The 19,240-nt window shown below is 60.9% G+C and overlaps 1 protein-coding gene across 1 annotated transcript in view; it reads left to right on the forward strand.

Annotated features, from left to right (window-relative positions):
* CPSF1 (cleavage and polyadenylation specific factor 1) overlaps nucleotides 1-19,240 on the forward strand; it is a gene marked incomplete at its 3' end in the record, with an annotated part of 57,593 nt that overhangs the window by 25,206 nt on the left and 13,147 nt on the right. The window contains exons 9-23 of the mRNA XM_030965098.1: nucleotides 454-461; nucleotides 2,538-2,617; nucleotides 2,812-2,843; nucleotides 4,039-4,132; nucleotides 5,412-5,499; nucleotides 5,582-5,707; nucleotides 6,204-6,270; nucleotides 8,016-8,059; nucleotides 8,686-8,760; nucleotides 9,533-9,613; nucleotides 12,709-12,798; nucleotides 13,480-13,599; nucleotides 14,664-14,766; nucleotides 15,039-15,107; nucleotides 16,576-16,754. Of these exons, the coding sequence (XP_030820958.1) occupies nucleotides 454-461; nucleotides 2,538-2,617; nucleotides 2,812-2,843; nucleotides 4,039-4,132; nucleotides 5,412-5,499; nucleotides 5,582-5,707; nucleotides 6,204-6,270; nucleotides 8,016-8,059; nucleotides 8,686-8,760; nucleotides 9,533-9,613; nucleotides 12,709-12,798; nucleotides 13,480-13,599; nucleotides 14,664-14,766; nucleotides 15,039-15,107; nucleotides 16,576-16,754 (1,256 nt within the window). The remainder of the gene's footprint in view (nucleotides 1-453; nucleotides 462-2,537; nucleotides 2,618-2,811; nucleotides 2,844-4,038; nucleotides 4,133-5,411; nucleotides 5,500-5,581; nucleotides 5,708-6,203; nucleotides 6,271-8,015; nucleotides 8,060-8,685; nucleotides 8,761-9,532; nucleotides 9,614-12,708; nucleotides 12,799-13,479; nucleotides 13,600-14,663; nucleotides 14,767-15,038; nucleotides 15,108-16,575; nucleotides 16,755-19,240) is intronic.

A 19,240-nucleotide genomic window follows, 5' to 3' on the forward strand; every position in this document is an offset into this window, starting at 1 on the left:
ACAGTGACACAGTGACAGTGACAGTGACACAGTGACAGTGATCTGGTCCCTGAGCTCGCTGCCCGTCGACTGCACCCAGGCACTGCCCGTGCCCAAACCCATCGGTCAGTGACAGTGACAGTGACAGTGACAGTGACAGTGACAGTGACACAGTGACACAGTGACAGTGACACAGTGACAGTGACAGTGACAGTGACAGTGACAGTGACAGTGACACAGTGACAGTGACACAGTGACACAGTGACACAGTGACACAGTGACAGTGACACAGTGACAGTGACACAGTGACACAGTGACAGACAGTGACACAGTGACAGTGACACAGTGACACAGTGACAGTGACACAGTGACAGTGACAGGGATGCTGTCCCCAGTGTCCCCAGAGCAGTGTGGTGATGGTGTCATGATGGCGATTGTGATGCTGACACTGTCCCAAATGTCCCCATGTCCCAGGAGGTGTGGTGACACTGACGCTGTCCCCATCTACCCATGTCCCCAGACAGCTTTGGTGATGGTGTGATGCTGGTGACAATGGTGATGGTGACAATGACACTGTCCCTGTCCCCATGTCACAGGAGGTGTGGTGATGATGGTGACAGTGACACTGTCCCTGTCCCCATGTCACAGGGGGTGTGGTGATGATGGTGACAATGACAGTGACACTGTCCCCACGTCACAGGAGGCGTGGTGATGATGGTGGCAGTGACAGTGACACTGACAATGTCCCCATGTCACAGGAGGTGTGGTGATGATGGTGGCAGTGACACTGTCCCTGTCCCCATGTCACAGGGGGTGTGGTGATGATGGTGGCAGTGACAGTGACACTGACAATGTCCCCATGTCACAGGAGGTGTGGTGACACTGACGCTGTCCCCGTCTATCCATGTCCCCAGACAGCTTTGGTGATGGTGTGATGCTGGTGACAATGGTGATGGTGACAATGACACTGTCCCTGTCCCCATGTCACAGGGGGTGTGGTGATGATGGTGGCAGTGACAGTGACACTGACAATGTCCCCCATGTCACAGGAGGTGTGGTGATGATGGTGGCAGTGACACTGACAATGTCCCCACGTCACAGGAGGTGTGGTGATGATGGTGGCAGTGACAGTGACACTGACAATGTCCCCACGTCACAGGAGGTGTGGTGATGATGGTGACAGTGACACTGTCCCTGTCCCCCTGTCACAGGAGGTGTGGTGATGATGGTGGCAGTGACAGTGACACTGACAATGTCCCCATGTCACAGGAGGTGTGGTGATGATGGTGGCAGTGACAGTGACACTGTCCCTGTCCCCATGTCACAGGGGGTGTGGTGATGATGGTGGCAGTGACACTGACAATGTCCCCACGTCACAGGAGGTGTGGTGATGATGGTGGCAGTGACAGTGACACTGACACTGTCCCCACGTCACAGGAGGCGTGGTGATGATGGTGGCAGTGACAGTGACACTGTCCCCATGTCACAGGGGGTGTGGTGATGATGGTGGCAGTGACAATGACACTGTCCCTGTCCCCATGTCACAGGGGGTGTGGTGATGATGGTGACAGTGACAGTGACACTGTCCCCATGTCACAGGGGGTGTGGTGATGATGGTGGCAGTGACAATGACACTGTCCCTGTCCCCCTGTCACAGGGGGTGTGGTGATGATGGTGACAATGACAGTGACACTGTCCCCATGTCCCAGGAGGTGTGGTGATGATGGTGGCAGTGACAGTGACACTGACAATGTCCCCATGTCACAGGAGGCGTGGTGATGATGGTGACAATGACAGTGACACTGACAATGTCCCCATGTCACAGGAGGTGTGGTGATGATGGTGGCAGTGACAGTGACACTGACAATGTCCCCATGTCACAGGGGTGTGTGTGATGATGGTGGTGGCAGTGACAGTGACAATGTCCCCATGTCACAGGAGGTGTGGTGATGATGGTGGCAGTGACAGTGACACTGACATGTCCCCATGTCACAGGGGGTGTGGTGATGATGGTGACAGTGACAGTGACACTGACAATGTCCCCATGTCACAGGAGGTGTGGTGATGATGGTGGCAGTGACAGTGACACTGACAATGTCCCCATGTCACAGGGGGTGTGGTGATGATGGTGGCAGTGACAGTGACAATGTCCCCATGTCACAGGAGGTGTGGTGATGATGGTGGCAGTGACAGTGACACTGACAATGTCCCCATGTCACAGGGGGTGTGGTGATGATGGTGACAGTGACAGTGACAATGTCCCCATGTCACAGGAGGTGTGGTGATGATGGTGGCAGTGACAGTGACACTGTCCCCATGTCACAGGAGGCGTGGTGATGATGGTGGCAGTGACAGTGACACTGACAATGTCCCCATGTCACAGGGGGTGTGGTGATGATGGTGACAGTGACACTGACAATGTCCCCACCTGTCACAGGCGGGTGTCGTGTCATGGTGACAATGACCGAGTGACCCCGTACTGTCCCTGTCCCCTGTCACAGGCGGTGTGGTGATGATGGTGACAATGACAATGACACTGTCCCCATGTCACAGGGCAGGTGATCTTCGCTGTGAACTCGCTGCTGTACCTGAACCAGAGTGTGCCCCCGTACGGGGTGGCACTGAACAGCCTTCACCTGTCCGCGTCACCACCCGTCACTTCCCTGTAACTTCCCTGTAACTGTCCCTGTCCCTGTCCCTGTAACTGTCCCCTGTAACTGTCCCTGTCCCCTGTAACTGTCCCTGTTCCCTGTCACTGTCCCTGTCCCTGTCACCTGTCCCTGTCCCCATCCCTGTCCCCATCCCTGTCCCGTACGGGGTGGCACTGAACAGCCTCACCTGCGGCACCACCGTCTTCCCGCTGTGTGAGTGTCACATCTGTCCCCTGTCACTGTCCCCTGTCCTGTCACCGTTCCTGTTCCTGTCCCTGTCTCTGTCCCTGTCCCATTCCCATTCCCTGTATCCCCTCTGTCCCTGTCCCCATTCCTGCCCCATCCCTGTCTTTGTCCCTGTCCCATTTCTGTCCCTGTCCCTGTCCCATCACAGTCCCCATTCCTATCCCATCCCTGTCCACATCCCTGTCCCTTTGCCTGTCCCCACTCCCGTCCCTGTCCCTGTCCCCAGCTGTGACTATCCCCATCCCTGCTGTGACTGGCCCTGTCCCCATCCCTGTCCCGTCCTGTCCCCATCCCTGTCCCCTGTCCCTACTGTGTCTGTCCCTGTCCCTGTCCCCATCCCTGCCCTGTCCCCATCCCTGTCCCGTCCTGTCCCCATCCCTGTCCCCATCCCTGTCCCCTGTCCCTACTGTGTCTGTCCCTGTCCCTGTCCCCATCCCTGCCCTGTCCCCATCCCTGTCCCGTCCTGTCCCCATCCCTGTCCCCATCCCTGTCCCCATGCCTGTCCCCATCCCTGGTGTGACTGGCCCTGTCCCTGTCTCACCCCTGCCCTGTCCCTGTCCCCATCCTTGTCCCTGTCCCCATCCCTGTCCCGTCCTGTCCCCATCCCTGTCCCCATCCCTGCTGTGGCTGTCCCCGTCCCTGTCCCCATCCGTTTCCCCATCCCTGCTGTGGCTGGCCCTGTCCCCATCCCTGTCCCCATCTGTGCCTGTCCCCATCCGTTTCCCCATCCCTGCTGTGGCTGGCCCTGTCCCCATCCCTGTCCCCAGCTGTGACTGTCCCCGTCGCTGTCCCCATCCTCACTGTGACTGTCCCCGTCGTTGTCCCCAGCTGTGACTGTCCCCGTCGCTGTCCCCATCCTCACTGTGACTGTCCCCGTCGCTGTCCCCAGCTGTGGCTGTCCCCATCCCTGTCCCCATCCTCACTGTGACTGTCCCCGTCCCTGTCCCCAGCTGTGACTGTCCCCATGCCTGTCCCCATCCTCACTGTGACTGTCCCCATCCCTGTCCCCATGCCTGTCCCCATCCTCACTGTGACTGTCCCCATTGCTGTCCCCATGCCTGTCCCCATCCTCACTGTGACTGTCCCCGTCGCTGTCCCCAGCTGTGACTGTCCCCATGCCTGTCCCCATCCTCACTGTGACTGTCCCCGTCGCTGTCCCCAGGCATCCAGGAGGGCGTGAGGATGACTCTGGACTGTGCCCAGGCCACCTTCATCTCCTATGACAAGATGGTCATCTCGCTCAAGGGGGGGGAGATGTGAGTCTGGGGGGGGAGTTTGGGGGTCCCAAGGATTGTGGGTGTGTCCCCAAGGGTTTGGGGTGTCCCATGTCCCCCCTGAAGTGCCACCTCCTGTCCCAGCCATGTTCTGGCACTGACTGGGGACAGGACGAGCTCTGTCCCCTCTTTCCCCTGGGATAAGGGGGGGTGGGGGGTCCCTGGGGGTCTTGGGGTAATTTCTGGGGATTTTGGGGGTGTCCCCAAGGATTTGGTGGTGTTCCCAAGGATTTTGGTGGTGTCCCCAAGGATTTTGGGGTGTCCCATGTCCCCCCTGAAGTCCCACCTCGTGTCCCAGCCATGTCCTGGCACTGACTGGGGACAGGACGAGCTCTGTCCCTGGGACAAGAGTGGGGGTCCCTGGAGGTTTTGGGTTTTCTTGGGGTGTCCCCAGGGATTTGGGGGTGTCCCCAGGGGTTTAGGGGTGTCCCCAAGGACTTTGGGGTGTCCCATGTCACCCCCAAGCTGTCCCCTCCCTGTCCCAGCCGTGTCCTGATGCTGATCACCGATGGGATGCGCTCTGTGCGGGGGAGTCCCTGCTTTTCCTGGGGGTGTCCCCAAGGACTTTGGGGTGTCCCCGAGGGTTTGGGGGTGTCCCCAAGGGTTTGGGGGTGTCCCCCGATTTGAGAGCTGTCCCTTTTTTCTGTCCCAGCTCCATGCTGATGCTGATCACGGACAGGACGTGCTCTGTCCCTGGGACAAGGAGGGGTCCCTGGGTTTCTGGGATGACTTTTGGGGCTCTCCAGGGATTTTGGGGGGGTCCTAGGCGTGTCCCCAAGCGTTTGGGGTGTCCCCAAGGGTTTGGGATGTCCCCTGTCCCCCCAAGCTGTCCCCTCCCTGTCCCAGCCGTGTCCTGACGCTGATCGCGGATGGGATGCGCTCTGTCCTGTGGGACAATGGGGGGTTCCCTGGGGGTCCTGGCTTTCCTGGGGGTGTCCCCAAATATTTCAGGGTGTCCCCAGGGGTTTGGGGGTGTCCCCAAGGGTTTGGGGGTGTCCCCAAATATTTCAGGGTGTCCCCAAGGGTTTGGGGGTGTCCCCAGGGGTTTGGGGGTGTCCCCAAATATTTCAGGGTGTCCCCAAGGGTTTGGGGGTGTCCCCAGGGGTTTGGGGGTGTCCCCAAATATTTCAGGGTGTCCCCAGGGGTTTGGGGGTGTCCCCAAGGGTTTGTGGATGTCCCCAGGGGTTTGGGGGTGTCCAAGGGTTTGGGGGTGTCCCCAGGGGTTTGTCACCCGCCCTGAGCTGTCCCTTTGCTGTCCCAGCTACGTGCTGACGCTGATCACGGACGGGATGCGCTCCGTGCGCTCCTTCCACTTCGACAAAGCGGCCGCCTCCGTCCTCACCACCTGTGTAAGCACCTGGGCGCACCTGGGGACACCTGGGGACACCTGGGGACACTCAGGGGACACTCAGGTGACACCCGTGTCCCCAGATGGTCCCTCTGGAGCCGGGTTATCTCTTCCTGGGGTCCCGTCTGGGGAACTCCCTCCTGCTCAGGTACACGGAGAAGCTGCAGGAGCCGCCGGCCGGGGCGGGCAAGGAGGGGCCGGACAGACAGGTGAGAGCCCAAAGCACACCTGGGCACCCCAAAACTCACCTGGGCACCCCAAAAATCACCTGGGGGTACCCAAAACTCACCTGGGGGTACCCAAAACTCACCTGGGCACCCCAAAACTCACACGGGGATTCCAAAACTCACCTGGGGATCCCCAAAATTCACCCTGGGACCCAGAAATCCCCATCCCAGAGCCAGAGGGGCAAGGAGGGACCTGACAGACAGGTGAGAGCCCAAAGCACACCTGGGCACCCCAAAAATCACCTGGGGATCCCCAAAACTCACCTGGGCACCCCAAAATTCACACGGGGATCCCAAAACTCACCTGGGCACCCTGAAATGCACCTGGGCACCCCAAAAATCACCTGGGGATCCCAAAACTCACCTGGGCACCCCAAAACTCACCTGGGCATCCTGAAATTCACCTGGGCACCCCAAATCACCCCTGGGGACCCCAAAATTTACCTGGGGACCCCAAAGCCGTCCCTGTTCCCCCCAGGAGGAGCCCCCGGTGAAGAAGAAACGCTCGGAGCCATCGGGGCCGTGGGCAGGTGGGGACACCTGGGGACACCTGGGGACACTTGGGGACACCTGGGGACACCTGGGGACATCTGGGGACACTTGGGGACACCTGGGGACCCCTGGGGGGACACCTGGGGACACCTGGGGACACTTGGGGACATCCTTGGGGACACCTGGGGACACACCTGGGGGACATCTGGGGACATCCTTGGGGACACCTGGGGACACTTGGGAACATCCTTGGGGACACCTGGGGACAGCTTTGGGGACACCCGGGGGATACTGGGGACTTCCTTGGGGACACGTGGGGACACCTGAGCACATCTGGAGACGCCTGGGGGAGACTGGGGACTCCTCGGGGACACCTGGGGGACATTTGGGGACACTGGGGGCACACCTGGAACACAGCTGGGGACAGTGGGGATACCTAGGGGGCACCTGAGGGACATCTGGGGACACCTGGGACACAGCTGAGCACACCTGGGGACATCTCCCAGTCACCTGAGGAGTGACAAAGTGACAGAGGGGACACCTGGGGACACCTGGGGACACTGGGTCCCTGCAGCGAGGGGTGGCAGTGACAGGGGTGACACCAGGGCTGGCAGGGGGTGACACAGGGTGGCAGTGACTGCAGTGGGTGGCAGTAGGTGACAGGTGCGTCCCTCTCCCCTGTGGGTGACAGGGACACAGGTGTGTCCCTGTGCCACAGGGGTGACAGTGGGTGACAGTGGGTGACAGTGGGTGACAATAGGTGACACTCGGTGACACTGGGTGACAGTGGGTGACAGTGGGTGACAGTGGGTGACAATAGGTGACACTCGGTGACACTGGGTGACAATGGGTGACACTGGGTGACAGTGGGTGACACTGGGTGACACTGGGTGATACTGGGTGACAATGGGTGACAGTGGGTGACAGTGGGTGACAGTGGGTGACACTGGGTGACACTCGGTGACACTGGGTGACAATGGGTGACAGTGGGTGACAGTGGGTGACAGTGGGTGACAGTGGGTGACAATGGGTGACAGTGGGTGACAGTGGGTGACAGTGGGTGACAGTGGGTGACACTGGGTGACACTGGGTGACAATGGGTGACAATGGGTGACAGTGGGTGACAGTGGGTGACAATGGGTGACACCGGGTGACACCGGGTGACAATGGGTGACACTGGGTGACACTCAGTGACACTCAGTGACACTGGGTGACACTGGGTGACAGTGGGTGACAGTGGGTGACACTGGGTGACAATGGGTGACAGTGGGTGACAGTAGGTGACACTGGGTGACACTCGGTGACACTGGGTGACAGTGGGTGACACCGTGGGTGACACTGGGTGACACTGGGTGACAGTGGGTGACAGTGGGTGACACTGGGTGACAATGGGTGACAGTGGGTGACAGTGGGTGACACTGGGTGACACTGGGTGACACTGGGTGACAGTGGGTGACACTGGGTGACACTGGGTGACAGTGGGTGACACTGGGTGACAGTGGGTGACACTGGGTGACACTGGGTGACACTGGGTGACACTGGGTGACAGTGGGTGACACCCGGTGACACTGGGTGACACTGGGTGACACTGGGTGACAGTGGGTGACACCGGGTGACACTGGGTGACACTGGGTGACAGTGGGTGACAGTGGGTGACACCGGGTGACACTGGGTGACAGGGTGACAGGGTGACATTTCGGTGACACTGGGTGACACTGGGTGTGCGTACAGTGGGTGACAGGGGTGACACTGGGCAAGGCTCAGGGTGACAGTGGGTGGGGTGAGACGTGGTGACGAGGTGTACCGCCGGGCGGGACACAGCTGGCCACCTACTCCTTCGAGGTACTGTCACTGTCACCTGGGTGTCACCTGTGTCACCTCCCTGTCACCTGTGTCACCTGTGTCACCTGTGTGTCACCTCCCTGTCACACCCAGCTGGCCACCTACTCCTTCGAGGTACTGTCACTGTGACCTGGGTGTCACCTGTGTGTCACCTGTGTGTCACCTGTGTCACCTCCCTGTCACCTGTGTGTCACCTGTGTCACCTGTGTCACCTCCCTGTCACCCCATCACCTGTGTCACCTGTGTGTCACCTCCCTGTCACACCCAGCTGGCCACCTACTCCTTCGAGGTACTGTCACTGTCACCTGGGTGTCACCTGTGTGTCACCTGTGTGTCACCTGTGTCACCTCCCTGTCACCTGTGTGTCACCTGTGTCACCTGTGTCACCTCCCTGTCACACCCAGCTGGCCACCTACTCCTTCAAGGTACTGTCACTGTCACCTGTGTGTCACCTGTGTCACCTCCCTGTCACCTGTGTCACCTCCCTGTCACCCCTGTCACCTGTGTGTCACCTGTGTCACCCGTGTGTCACTGTCACCTGTGTGTCCCCCGTGTCACCCGTGTGTCACTGTCACCTCCGTATCACCCGTGTGTCACCCGTGTGTCCCTGTGTGTCCCCGTGCCAGGTGTGTGACAGCATCCTCAACATCGGGCCCTGCGCCAACGCCGCCATGGGGGAGCCGGCCTTCCTGTCCGAGGAGGTGAGGGGGGAACCCCAAAATGTGCCCCAAAAACCCCAAAATGTGCCCCAAAATGTGCCCCAAAAACCCCAAAATCCACCCCAAAATGTGCCCCAAAATGTGCCCCAAAATGTGCCCCAAAAACCCCACAATGTGCCCCAAAATGTGCCCCAAAATGTGCCCCAAAATGTGCCCCAAAAACCCCACAATGTGCCCCAAAATGTGCCCCAAAAACCCCAAAATGTGCCCCAAAATGTACCCCTAAATCCACCCTAAATACCCCACAATGTGCCCCAAAATGTACCCCAAAATCCACCCCAAAATGTGCCCCAAAATGTGCCCCCAACAACCCCAAAATGTGCCCCAAAATGTGCCCCAAAATGTACCCCAAAATGTGCCCCAAAATGTGCCCCAAAATGTGCCCCAAAATGTACCCTAAATACCCCAAAATGTGCCCCAACAACCCCAAAATGTGCCCCAAAATGTGCCCCAAAACGTGCCCTAAAACCCAGCCCAACTGAGTGACCCAAAACCCAAAATGTACCCCAAACCTGACCCCAAATGACCCCAAACCCTGACCCCAAACCCTGACCCCTGACCCCACACCTGACCCCACACCTGACCCCAAATGACCCCAAACCCTGACCCCACACCTGACCCCATACCTGACCCCACACCTGACCCTATACCTGACCCTATACCTGACCCCACACTGACCCCTGACCCCACACTGACCCCACACTGACCCCTGACCCCACACTGACCCCACACTGACCCCGCTGTCTCTCTGCAGTTCCAGAACAGCCCCGAGCCCGACCTGGAGATCGTCCTGTGCTCGGGGTACGGCAAGAACGGGGCCCTGACCGTGCTGCAGGTACCCCAAAACCCCTAAAAACCACCCCAAAACCAGCCCCAAACCCCAAAACCCCTAAAACCACCCCAAAAACTGCCCCAAACCCCAAAAACCCTAAAAACCACCCCAAAAACAGCCCCAAACCCCAAAAACAGCCCCAAACCCCAAAACCCCTAAAAACCACCCCAAAAACTGCCCCGACCCCCAAAACCCCTAAAAACCACCCCAAAACTGCCCCGACCCCCAAAACCCTAAAAACCACCCCAAAAACAGCCCCAAACCCCAAAACCCCTAAAAACCACCCCAAAAACTGCCCCAAACCCCAAAAACAGCCCTGGGACCCCAAAAACCCCAAACCTGACCTCAAAACCAGCCCTGGGACCCCAAAAACCCCAAACACACCCCAAAACCAGCCCTGGGACCCCAAAAACCCTAAACCCCCCTGGACCCCAAAAATGCCAAAAACCCCAAAACCCCCCCAAAGCCCACAAACTCCCTGAACCCCAAAAATGCCAAAAACCCAGAACCCCCCTGAACCCCACAAACCCCAAAACCCCCCTGGACCCTACAAACCCCCCCTGAACCCCAAAAACCCCAAAACCCCCACACCCCCCCTGAACCGCAAAAACCCCAAAATCCCCCTGGACCCCAAACCCCCCCGAACCCCACAAACCCCAAACCCCCTGAACCCCACAAACCCCAAACCCCCCTGAACCCCAAAACCCCAAACCCCCCTGGACCCCCCAAACCCCCCCTGAACCCCAAAAACCCCAAACCCCCCCTGAACCCCACAAACCCCAAACCCCCTGAACCCCACAAACCCCCTGAACCCCACAAACCCCAAACCCCCCTGAACCCCACAAACCCCAAACCCCCCCTGGACCCCAAAACCCCACACCCCCCCCCTGAACCCCAAAAACCCCAAACCCCCCCACCTCTGGGCCCCGTTCGGCGGGGCCGGGGGCCGATCCCGGTGCCAGAGCAGGGCTGGGGTGAACCAGGGTGACCCCAAAGTCTGGGGAGCGCCTGTACCCCCCAGGGACACCCCAAAACCCCCAAAAACCGCCTGTACCCCCCCAGGGACACCCCAAAACCGCCTGTACCCCCAGGGACACCCCAAAACCCCAAAACCGCCGTACCCCCTAGGGACACCCCAAACACCCCAAAACTGCCTGTACCCCCCAGGGACACCCCAAAAACTGCCTGTACCCCCCAGGGACACCCCAAAAACCCCAAAACTGCCTGTACCCCCAAAAACCGCCTGTACCCCCAGGGACACCCCAAAAACCCCAAAACTGCCTGTACCCCCCAAAAACGCCTGTACCCCCAGGACACCCCAAAACCCCAAAACGCCTGTACCCCAGGGAACCCCAAAACTGCCTGTACCCCAGGGACACCCCAAAACCCCAAAACCGCCTGTAACCCCAGGGACACCCCAAAAAATGCCTGTACCCCCAGGGACACCCCAAAAACCCCAAAAACCGCCTGTACCCCCCAGGGACACCCCAAAATCCATGGGGTACACCCCAAACCTCTGGGGCACCCCCCAAAACCCCCAGGGACACCCCAAACGTCTTTGGGGTTCATCCCATAGAGCTGAAAACTGTCCCCTGTCCCCTGTCCCTGTCCCCTGTCCCCATCCCTGTCCCCATCCCTGTCCCTGTCCCTGTCCCTGCCCCTGACCCCTGACCCCTGACCCCTGTCCTGTCCCTGTCCTGTCCCCATCCTGTCCCTCCTGTCCCTGTCCCTGTCCCCTGTCCCTGTCCCCATCCCTGTCCCTGTCCCTGTCCCTGTCCCTGTCCCCATCCCTGTCCCCATCCCTGTCCCTGTCGCCTGTCCCTGTCCCCTGACCCCTGACCCCTGACCCCTGACCCCTGTCCCTGTCCCTGTCCCTGTCCCCATCCCTGTCCCTGTCTCTGTCCCTGTCCCTGTCCCCTGTCCCTGTCCCCTGTCTCTGTCCCTGTCCCCTGTCCCTGTCCCTGTCCCCATGCCTGACCCCTGTCCCTGTCCCCATCCCTGTCCCTGTCCCTGTCCCTGTCCCCATCCCTGTCCCTGTCCCTGTCTCTGTCCCCGTCCCTGTCCCTGACCCTGTCCCTGACCCCTGATGCCTTTGCCTGTCCCCTGACCCCTGATGCCTTTGCCTGTCCCCATCCCGTCCCTGTCCCCTGTCCCTGTCCCCTGTCCCCTGTCCTCATCCTTGTCCCCATCCCTTGTCCTTGTCCCCATCCCTGCCCTCTCGACTCCTGTCTCCTGTCCCTGTCCCCTGTCCCCATGGCTGTCCCTGTCCCCATCCCTGCCCTGTGACAGCTGTCCCCATGGCTGTCCCCAGTCCCCATGGCTGTCCCTGTCCCCATGGCTGTCCCCTGTCCCCATCCCTGCCCTGTGACAGCTGTCCCCATGGCTGTCCCCATGGCTGTCCCCAGTCCCCATGGCTGTCCCTGTCCCCATGGCTGTCCCCATGGCTGTCCCTGTGACAGCTGTCCCTGTGACAGCTGTCCCCATGGCTGTCCCCTGTCGGTGTCCCCATCCCTGTCCCCATCCCTGTCCCCATGGCTGTCCCCATGGCTGTCCCCTGTCCCCATGGCTGTCCCTGTGACAGCTGTCCCCATGGCTGTCCCCATGGCTGTCCCCAGTCCCTGTCCCCATGGCTGTCCCCAGTCCCCATGGCTGTCCCCTGTCCCCATCCCTGCCCTGTGACAGCTGTCCCCATGGCTGTCCCCATGGCTGTCCCTGTCCCCCATGGCTGTCCCTGAGCTGTCCCCATGGCTATCCCTGTCCCCATGGCTGTCCCCATTTTTCCCTGTCCCCATGGCTGTCCCCATGGCTGTCCCCATGGCTGTCCCCAGTCCCTGTCCCCATGGCTGTCCCCAGTCCCCATGGCTGTCCCTGTCCCCATGGCTGTCCCCATGGCTGTCCCCATGGCTGTCCCCAGTCCCCATGGCTGTCCTTGTCCCCATCCCTGCCCTGTCCCCATGGCTGTCCCTGTCCCCATGGCTGTCCCTGTGACAGCTGTCCCCATGGCTGTCCCTGTCCCCATGGCTGTCCCCATGGCTGTCCCTGTGACAGCTGTCCCTGTGACAGCTGTCCCCATGGCTGTCCCCTGTCGGTGTCCCCAGCGCAGCATCCGGCCCCAGGTTGTCACCACCTTCGAGCTGCCCGGCTGTTACGACATGTGGACGGTCACCGCGCCCTCCCCGCGGGAACAGGTGGGTTTGTGTCACCGTGTCACCTGTGTCACCCCCTGTGTCACACCCTGTGTCACTGTGTCACATTGCTGTGTCACCTGTGTCCCTGTGTCACCCTCCTGTGTCACTGTGTCCCCTCATGTCCCCATGTCACCCCCCTGTGTCACCTGTGTCCCTGTGTCACCCCTCTGTGTCACTGTGTCCCTGTATCATCCTCCATGTCCATCTGTCCCCCCGTGTCGTTCTGTCCCCCCTCCCCATGTCCCCTGTGTCCCCATGTCCCGTGTCCCCACGTCCTTCTGTCCCCCACTGTGCCCCACGTCCTTCTGTCCCCCCTCCCTATGTCCCCTGTGTCCCCATGTCCCCTGTGTCCCCATGTCCTTCTGTCCCCCCATGTCCCCTGTGTCCCCATGTCCCTGTGTCCCCATGTCCTTCTGTCCCCCCTCCCCATGTCCCCTGTGTCCCCATGTCCCCCTGTCCCCATGTTCCCTCTGTCCCCCCATGTCCCCTGTGTCCCCATGTCCTTCTGTCCCCCCTCCCCATGTCCCCTGTGTCCCCATGTCCTTCTGTCCCCCCCGTCCCCGTGTCGTGTCCCCATCTCTGTGTCCCTGTGTCCCAGTGTCCCCCAGTGTCCCCTGGTCCCGTGTCCCCCCGTTCTTTGTGTCCGTGTCCCCTGTCCCCAGCGAGGCTCTGTCCCCACAGCCCGAGGTGGCCCCGGGGACGAGCGCGGAGCCCGAGGCGGCGCCGGCGGCGCCGGAAACTTCTGAGGAGGACGGGGAACGTCACAGCTTCCTCATCCTGAGCCGCGAGGACTCCACCATGGTGAGGGGACATTGGGGACATCATGGGACATCATGGGGACATCATGGGACATCATGGGACATCATGGGGACATCATGGGGTGAGGGACATTGGGGACATCATGGGACATCATGGGGACATCATGGGTTCAGGGGTTCCTGAGCCGCGAGGACTCCACCATGGTGAGGGGACATTGGGGACATCATGGGGACATCATGGGGACATTGACTGGGGACATCATGGGAATCCTGGGGACTTGGGGCATCTGGGGACATCATGGGGACAGGGGTTCCTCATCCTGAGCCGCGAGGACTCCACCATGGTGAGGGGACATTGGGGACATCATGGGACATCATGGGGACATCATGGGGACATCATGGGGACAGGGGTTCCTGAGCCGCGAGGACTCCACCATGGTGAGGGGACATTGGGGACATCATGGGGACATCATGGGGACATTGACTGGGGACATCATGGGGACATTGACTGGGGACATCATGGGGACATCCTGGGGACATGATGGGGACATTCTGGGGACATCATGGGGACAGGCGTTCCTGAGCCGCGAGGACTCCACCATGGTGAGGGGACATTGGGGACATCATGGGACATCATGGGGACATCATGGGGACATCATGGGGACAGGGGTTCCTCATCCTGAGCCGCGAGGACTCCACCATGGTGAGGGGACATTGACTGGGGACATCACGGGGTCATTGGGACATCCTGTGTTCCGGTGGCTCTGTGGGTGCCATGTCCCCAGTGTCCCCAGTGTCCCCAGTGTCCCTGATGTCCCCGATGTCCCCGATGTCCCTGATGTCCCCGATGTCCCCGATGTCCCATTTGTCCCCATGTCCCTGTGTCTGTCATCCCGTGTCCCCGTTCCTTGTTCCCTTCTGTTCCTTTTCTGTTTCATGTCCCCGATGTCCCCTGATGTCCCTATGTCCCCATGTCCCCGATGTCCGATTCCCGTGTCCGATGCGTGCCCGTGTCCTATGTCCCTATGTCCGATGTCCCCAGTGTCCCCGATGTCCCTGATGTCCCCTGATGTCCCTGATGTCCCCTGATGTCCCCGATGTCCCCAGATCCTGCAGACGGGCCCCGATATCCTGGGCTGGACTGCCCTTATGTCCCCGATGCCTGATGTCCCCAATGTCCCTGATGTCCCCGAGATCCTGGCAGGGGCCAGTAGATCCTGCAGGTGTCACCACTGGGGCTGCGGCGCGCAGGGCCCGACGGAGACACCTGGGGAACCTGGGCCAGGGCCAGTTCACCTGCGTGTCACCACTGGGGCGGCTGCGCAGGGGACACACCTGGGGACACCTGGGACACACCTGGGGACACACCTGGGAACCTGGGGCCAGTTCATCGTGCAGGTGTCACCACTGGGGCTGCGGCTGCTGCAGGGCGGTGAGTGACACACCTGGGGACACCTGGGGACACACCTGGGGACACACCTGGGGACACCTGGGGCCAGGGCCAGTTCATCGTGCAGGTGTCACCACTGGGGCTGCGGCTGCTGCAGGGCGGTGAGTGACACACCTGGGGACACCTGGGGACACACCTGGGGACAGGGACACACCAGGGACACACCTGGGACACCTGGGGACACACCTGGGGACAGGGACACACCAGGGACACACCTGGGCCAGGGCCAGTTCATCGTGCAGGTGTCACCACTGGGGCTGCGGCTGCTGCAGGGCGGTGAGTGACACACCTGGGGACACCTGGGGACACACCTGGGACACACCTGGGGACACCTGGGGACACACCTGGGACACACCTGGGACACCTGGGGACACCTGGGGACAGGGACACACCTGGGGACACACCTGGGACACACCTGGGACACACCTCGGGCAGGGACACAGCTGGGGACACCTGAGGACAGGGACACACCTTGGGACACACCTGGGACACACCTGGGGTCACACCTGGGACACACCTGGGACACACCTGGGGCAGAGCTCCAGAGCTGGAGAGTGACAGGTGACAGCGGCAGGTGACCCTGGGGGTGACACTGGGGGATTCCCGCTGCTGAAGTGACAATGAGGTGACATTGCGGGTGACACAGGTGGCCCTGAGGTGACATTGTGTCCCCTGCAGTGACACAGGGTGACCCTGGGGGTGACATTGCTGTGACACTGCTGTGACACTGCTGTCCCCTCACACCTGCGCTTTGGGGTCACACAGGGGGTGTGACACTGCTGTGACAATGTGACACTGCTGTGACAATGTGACACTGCTGTGACACTGCTGTGACAATGTGACACTGCTGTCCCCTCACAGTGACGCAGCTGCACTTTGTCCCCGTGGATCTGGGGTCACCCAGGGGTGCATGTGACACTGCTGTGACATTGTGACACTGCTGTGACACTGCTGTGACAATGTGACACTGCTGTGACAATGTGACACTGCTGTGACACTGCTGTGACAATGTGACACTGCTGTGACAATGTGACACTGCTGTGACACTGCTGTGACACTGCTGTCCCCCCACAGTGACGCAGCTGCACTTTGTCCCCGCGGATCTGGGCTCCCCCATCGCACTGTGACACTGCTGTGACACTGCTGTGACAATGTGACACTGCTGTGACACTGCTGTGACACTGCTGTCCACAATGTGACGCTGCTGCACATTGTCCTTGATGTGACCCACATGCACTGTGACACTGCTGTGACACTGCTGTGACAATGTGACACTGCTGTGACAATGTGACACTGCTGTGACACTGCTGTCCCCTCACAGTGACGCAGCTGCACTTTGTCCCCGTGGATCTGGGGTCCCACAGCGTACAATGTGACACTGCTGTGACACTGCTGTGACACTGCTGTGACACTGCTGTGACACTGCTGTCCCCTTACAGTGACCCAGCTGCACTTTGTCCCCATGGATCTGGGGTCACACAGGAGACTGTGACAATGTGACACTGCTGTGACAATGTGACACTGCTGTGACACTGCTGTGACACTGCTGTGACACTGCTGTCCCCTCAGTGACGCAGCTGCACTTTGTCCCCGTGGATCTGGGCTCCCCCATCGTGCACTGCGCCGTGGCCGATCCCTTCGGGGTCCTGCTCAGCGCCGACGGCCACCTGGCCACCTTCACCCTCAAGGGCGACACCTACGGCGGCCGCGCCCCGCGCCTGGCCCTGCTGCGGCCGCCCGTGTCACACGTGAGTGTCACTGTGTCCCCAGTGTCCCCAGCCCTTCCCAACCCTGCCTGGCCCTGCTGCGGCCGCCCGTGTCACACGTGAGTGTCACCTGTGTCCCCAACTGTCCCCAAGCCTTGCTAACCCTGCCTGGCCCTGCTGCGGCCGCCCGTGTCACACGTGAGTGTCACTGTGTCACCTATGTCCCCAGCCCTTCCTAACCCTGCCTGGCCCTGCTGCGGCCGCCCGTGTCACGTGAGTGTCACTGTGTCCCCAAACCTCCTCAATTGTCCCCAGTGTCCCCAACCCTTCCTAACCCTGCCTGGCCCTGCTGCGGCCGCCCGTGTCACACGTGAGTGTCACTGTGTCCCCAACTGTCCCCAAGCCTTGCTAACCCTGCCTGGCCCTGCTGCGGCCTCCCGTGTCACACGTGAGTGTCACCTGTGTCCCCAACTGTCCCCAACCCTTCCTAACCCTGCCTGGCCCTGCTGCGGCCGCCCGTGTCACACGTGAGTGTCACTGTGTCCCCAACTGTCCCCAGCCCTTCCTAACCCTGCCTGGCCCCGCCTGCACCACGCCCTCCCCGTGTCACACGTGAGTGTCACTGTGTCCCCAACTGTCCCCAAGCCTTCCCTAACCCTGCCTGGCCCCGCATGTCCCCCCCTGTCCCCCGTGTCCCACGTGAGTGTCACTGTGTCCCCAAACCTCCTCAATTGTCCCCAGTGTCCCCAACCCTTCCTAACCCTGCCTGGCCCTGCTGCCCCGCGCCGCCCGGTCACACGTGAGTGTCACTGTGTCCCCAACTGTCCCCAAGCCTTCCTAACCCTGCCTGGCCCTGCTGCGCCTCCCGTGTCCCCACTGAGTGTCACCTGTGTCCCCAACTGTCCCCAACCCTTCCTACCCTGCTGGCCCCTGCTGCGACCGCCCGTGTCTACGTGAGTGTCACTGTGTCCCCAACTGTCCCCAAGCCTTCCCCCTGCCTGGCCCCCGTGCTGGCCCCAGTGTCACACGTGAGTGTCACCTGTGTCCCCAACTGTCCCCAACCGTTCCTAACCCTGCCTGGCGCCCTGCTGCGGCCGCCCGTGTCACACGTGAGTGTCACCTGTGTCCCCAAACCTCCTCAATTGTCCCCAGTGTCCCCAACCCTTCCTAACCCTGCCTGGTGCTGCTGCGGCCTCCCGTGTCACACGTGAGTGTCACTGTGTCACCTGTGTCCCCAAGCCTTCCCAACCATCCCTGACTGTCCCCAACCCTGCCTGGCCCTCCTCACGTCACCACGTGTCACATGTGAGTGTCACCAATGTCCCCGTGGCAGCCATACCATGGGTGACAGCACTGGGCCTGTGCTGGGATGTCCCCAATGTCCCCCAATGTCCCCCCAATGTCCCCCATGTCCCCCATGTCCCCAATGTCCCCAATGTCCCCCCAATGTCCCCTAATGTCTCCAATGTCCCCCCAATGTCCCCAATGTCCCCAATGCTGTCCCCCACAGCCCTCCCGGGTGACCCCGCTGTGCCTGTACCAGGACCTTTCCAGAACGTCCCCAGTGTCCCCAGTGATGTCCCCAATGTCCCCACTGATGTCCCCAGTGATGTCCCCAATGTCCCCAGTGATGTCCCCAGTGATGTCCCCAGTGTCCCCATGTCCCCGCAGCCCTCGCGGGTGACCGCGCTGTGCCTCTACCGGGACCTTTCCGCAATGTCCCCATTGATGTCCCCAGTGATGTCCCCAGTGTCCCCAGTGATGTCCCCAATGTCCCCATGTCCCCGGCCCTAGTGTCCTGGTGACCGGTGCTGTCCCCAATGTCCCCTTTCGAATGTCCCCACTGATGTCCCCAGTGATGTCCCCAGTGATGTCCCCATGTCCCTGCGCCCTCTGGGATGTCACCAATGCCTGTTCCGGGCCTTTCGGAATGTCCCCAATGTCCCCAATGATGTCCCCAGTGTCCCCAGTGTCCCCATGTCCCCAGTGATGTCCCCATGTCCCCGCAGCCCTCGTGGGTGACAGCGCTGTGCCTGTTCCGGGACCTTTCCGGAATGTCCCCAATGTCCCCAGTGATGTCCCCAGTATGTCCCCAGTGATGTCCCCAGTGATGTCCCCAGTCTCCCCAGTGATGTCCCCAGTGTCCCCAATGTCCCCAGTGTCCCTGCAGCCATGTGGCACAGACGCCAGGTGTTCCGGGAAGCCCCAAATGTCCCCAGTGATGTCCCCAGTGATGTCCCCAATGATGTCCCCAGTGATGTCCCCAGTCTCCCCAGTGATGTCCCCAGTGATGTCCCCAGTGATGTCCCCAATGTCCCCAATGTCCCCAGTGATGTCCCCAGTGATGTCCCCAGTGATGTCCCCAATGTCCCCATGTCCCCTGAGTGTCCCCAGTGTCCCCAATGTCCCCAGTATGTCCCCAGTGATGTCCCCAATGTCCCCAATGTCCCCATGTCCGTGCAGCCCTCGCGGGTGACAGTGCTGTGCCTGTACTGGGACCTTTCCGGAATGTCCCCATGTCCCCAGTG

Source organism: Camarhynchus parvulus, chromosome 2 (assembly GCF_901933205.1).
Source record: "Camarhynchus parvulus chromosome 2, STF_HiC, whole genome shotgun sequence".
In the NCBI taxonomy this organism is placed as follows: Eukaryota; Metazoa; Chordata; class Aves; order Passeriformes; family Thraupidae; genus Camarhynchus; species Camarhynchus parvulus.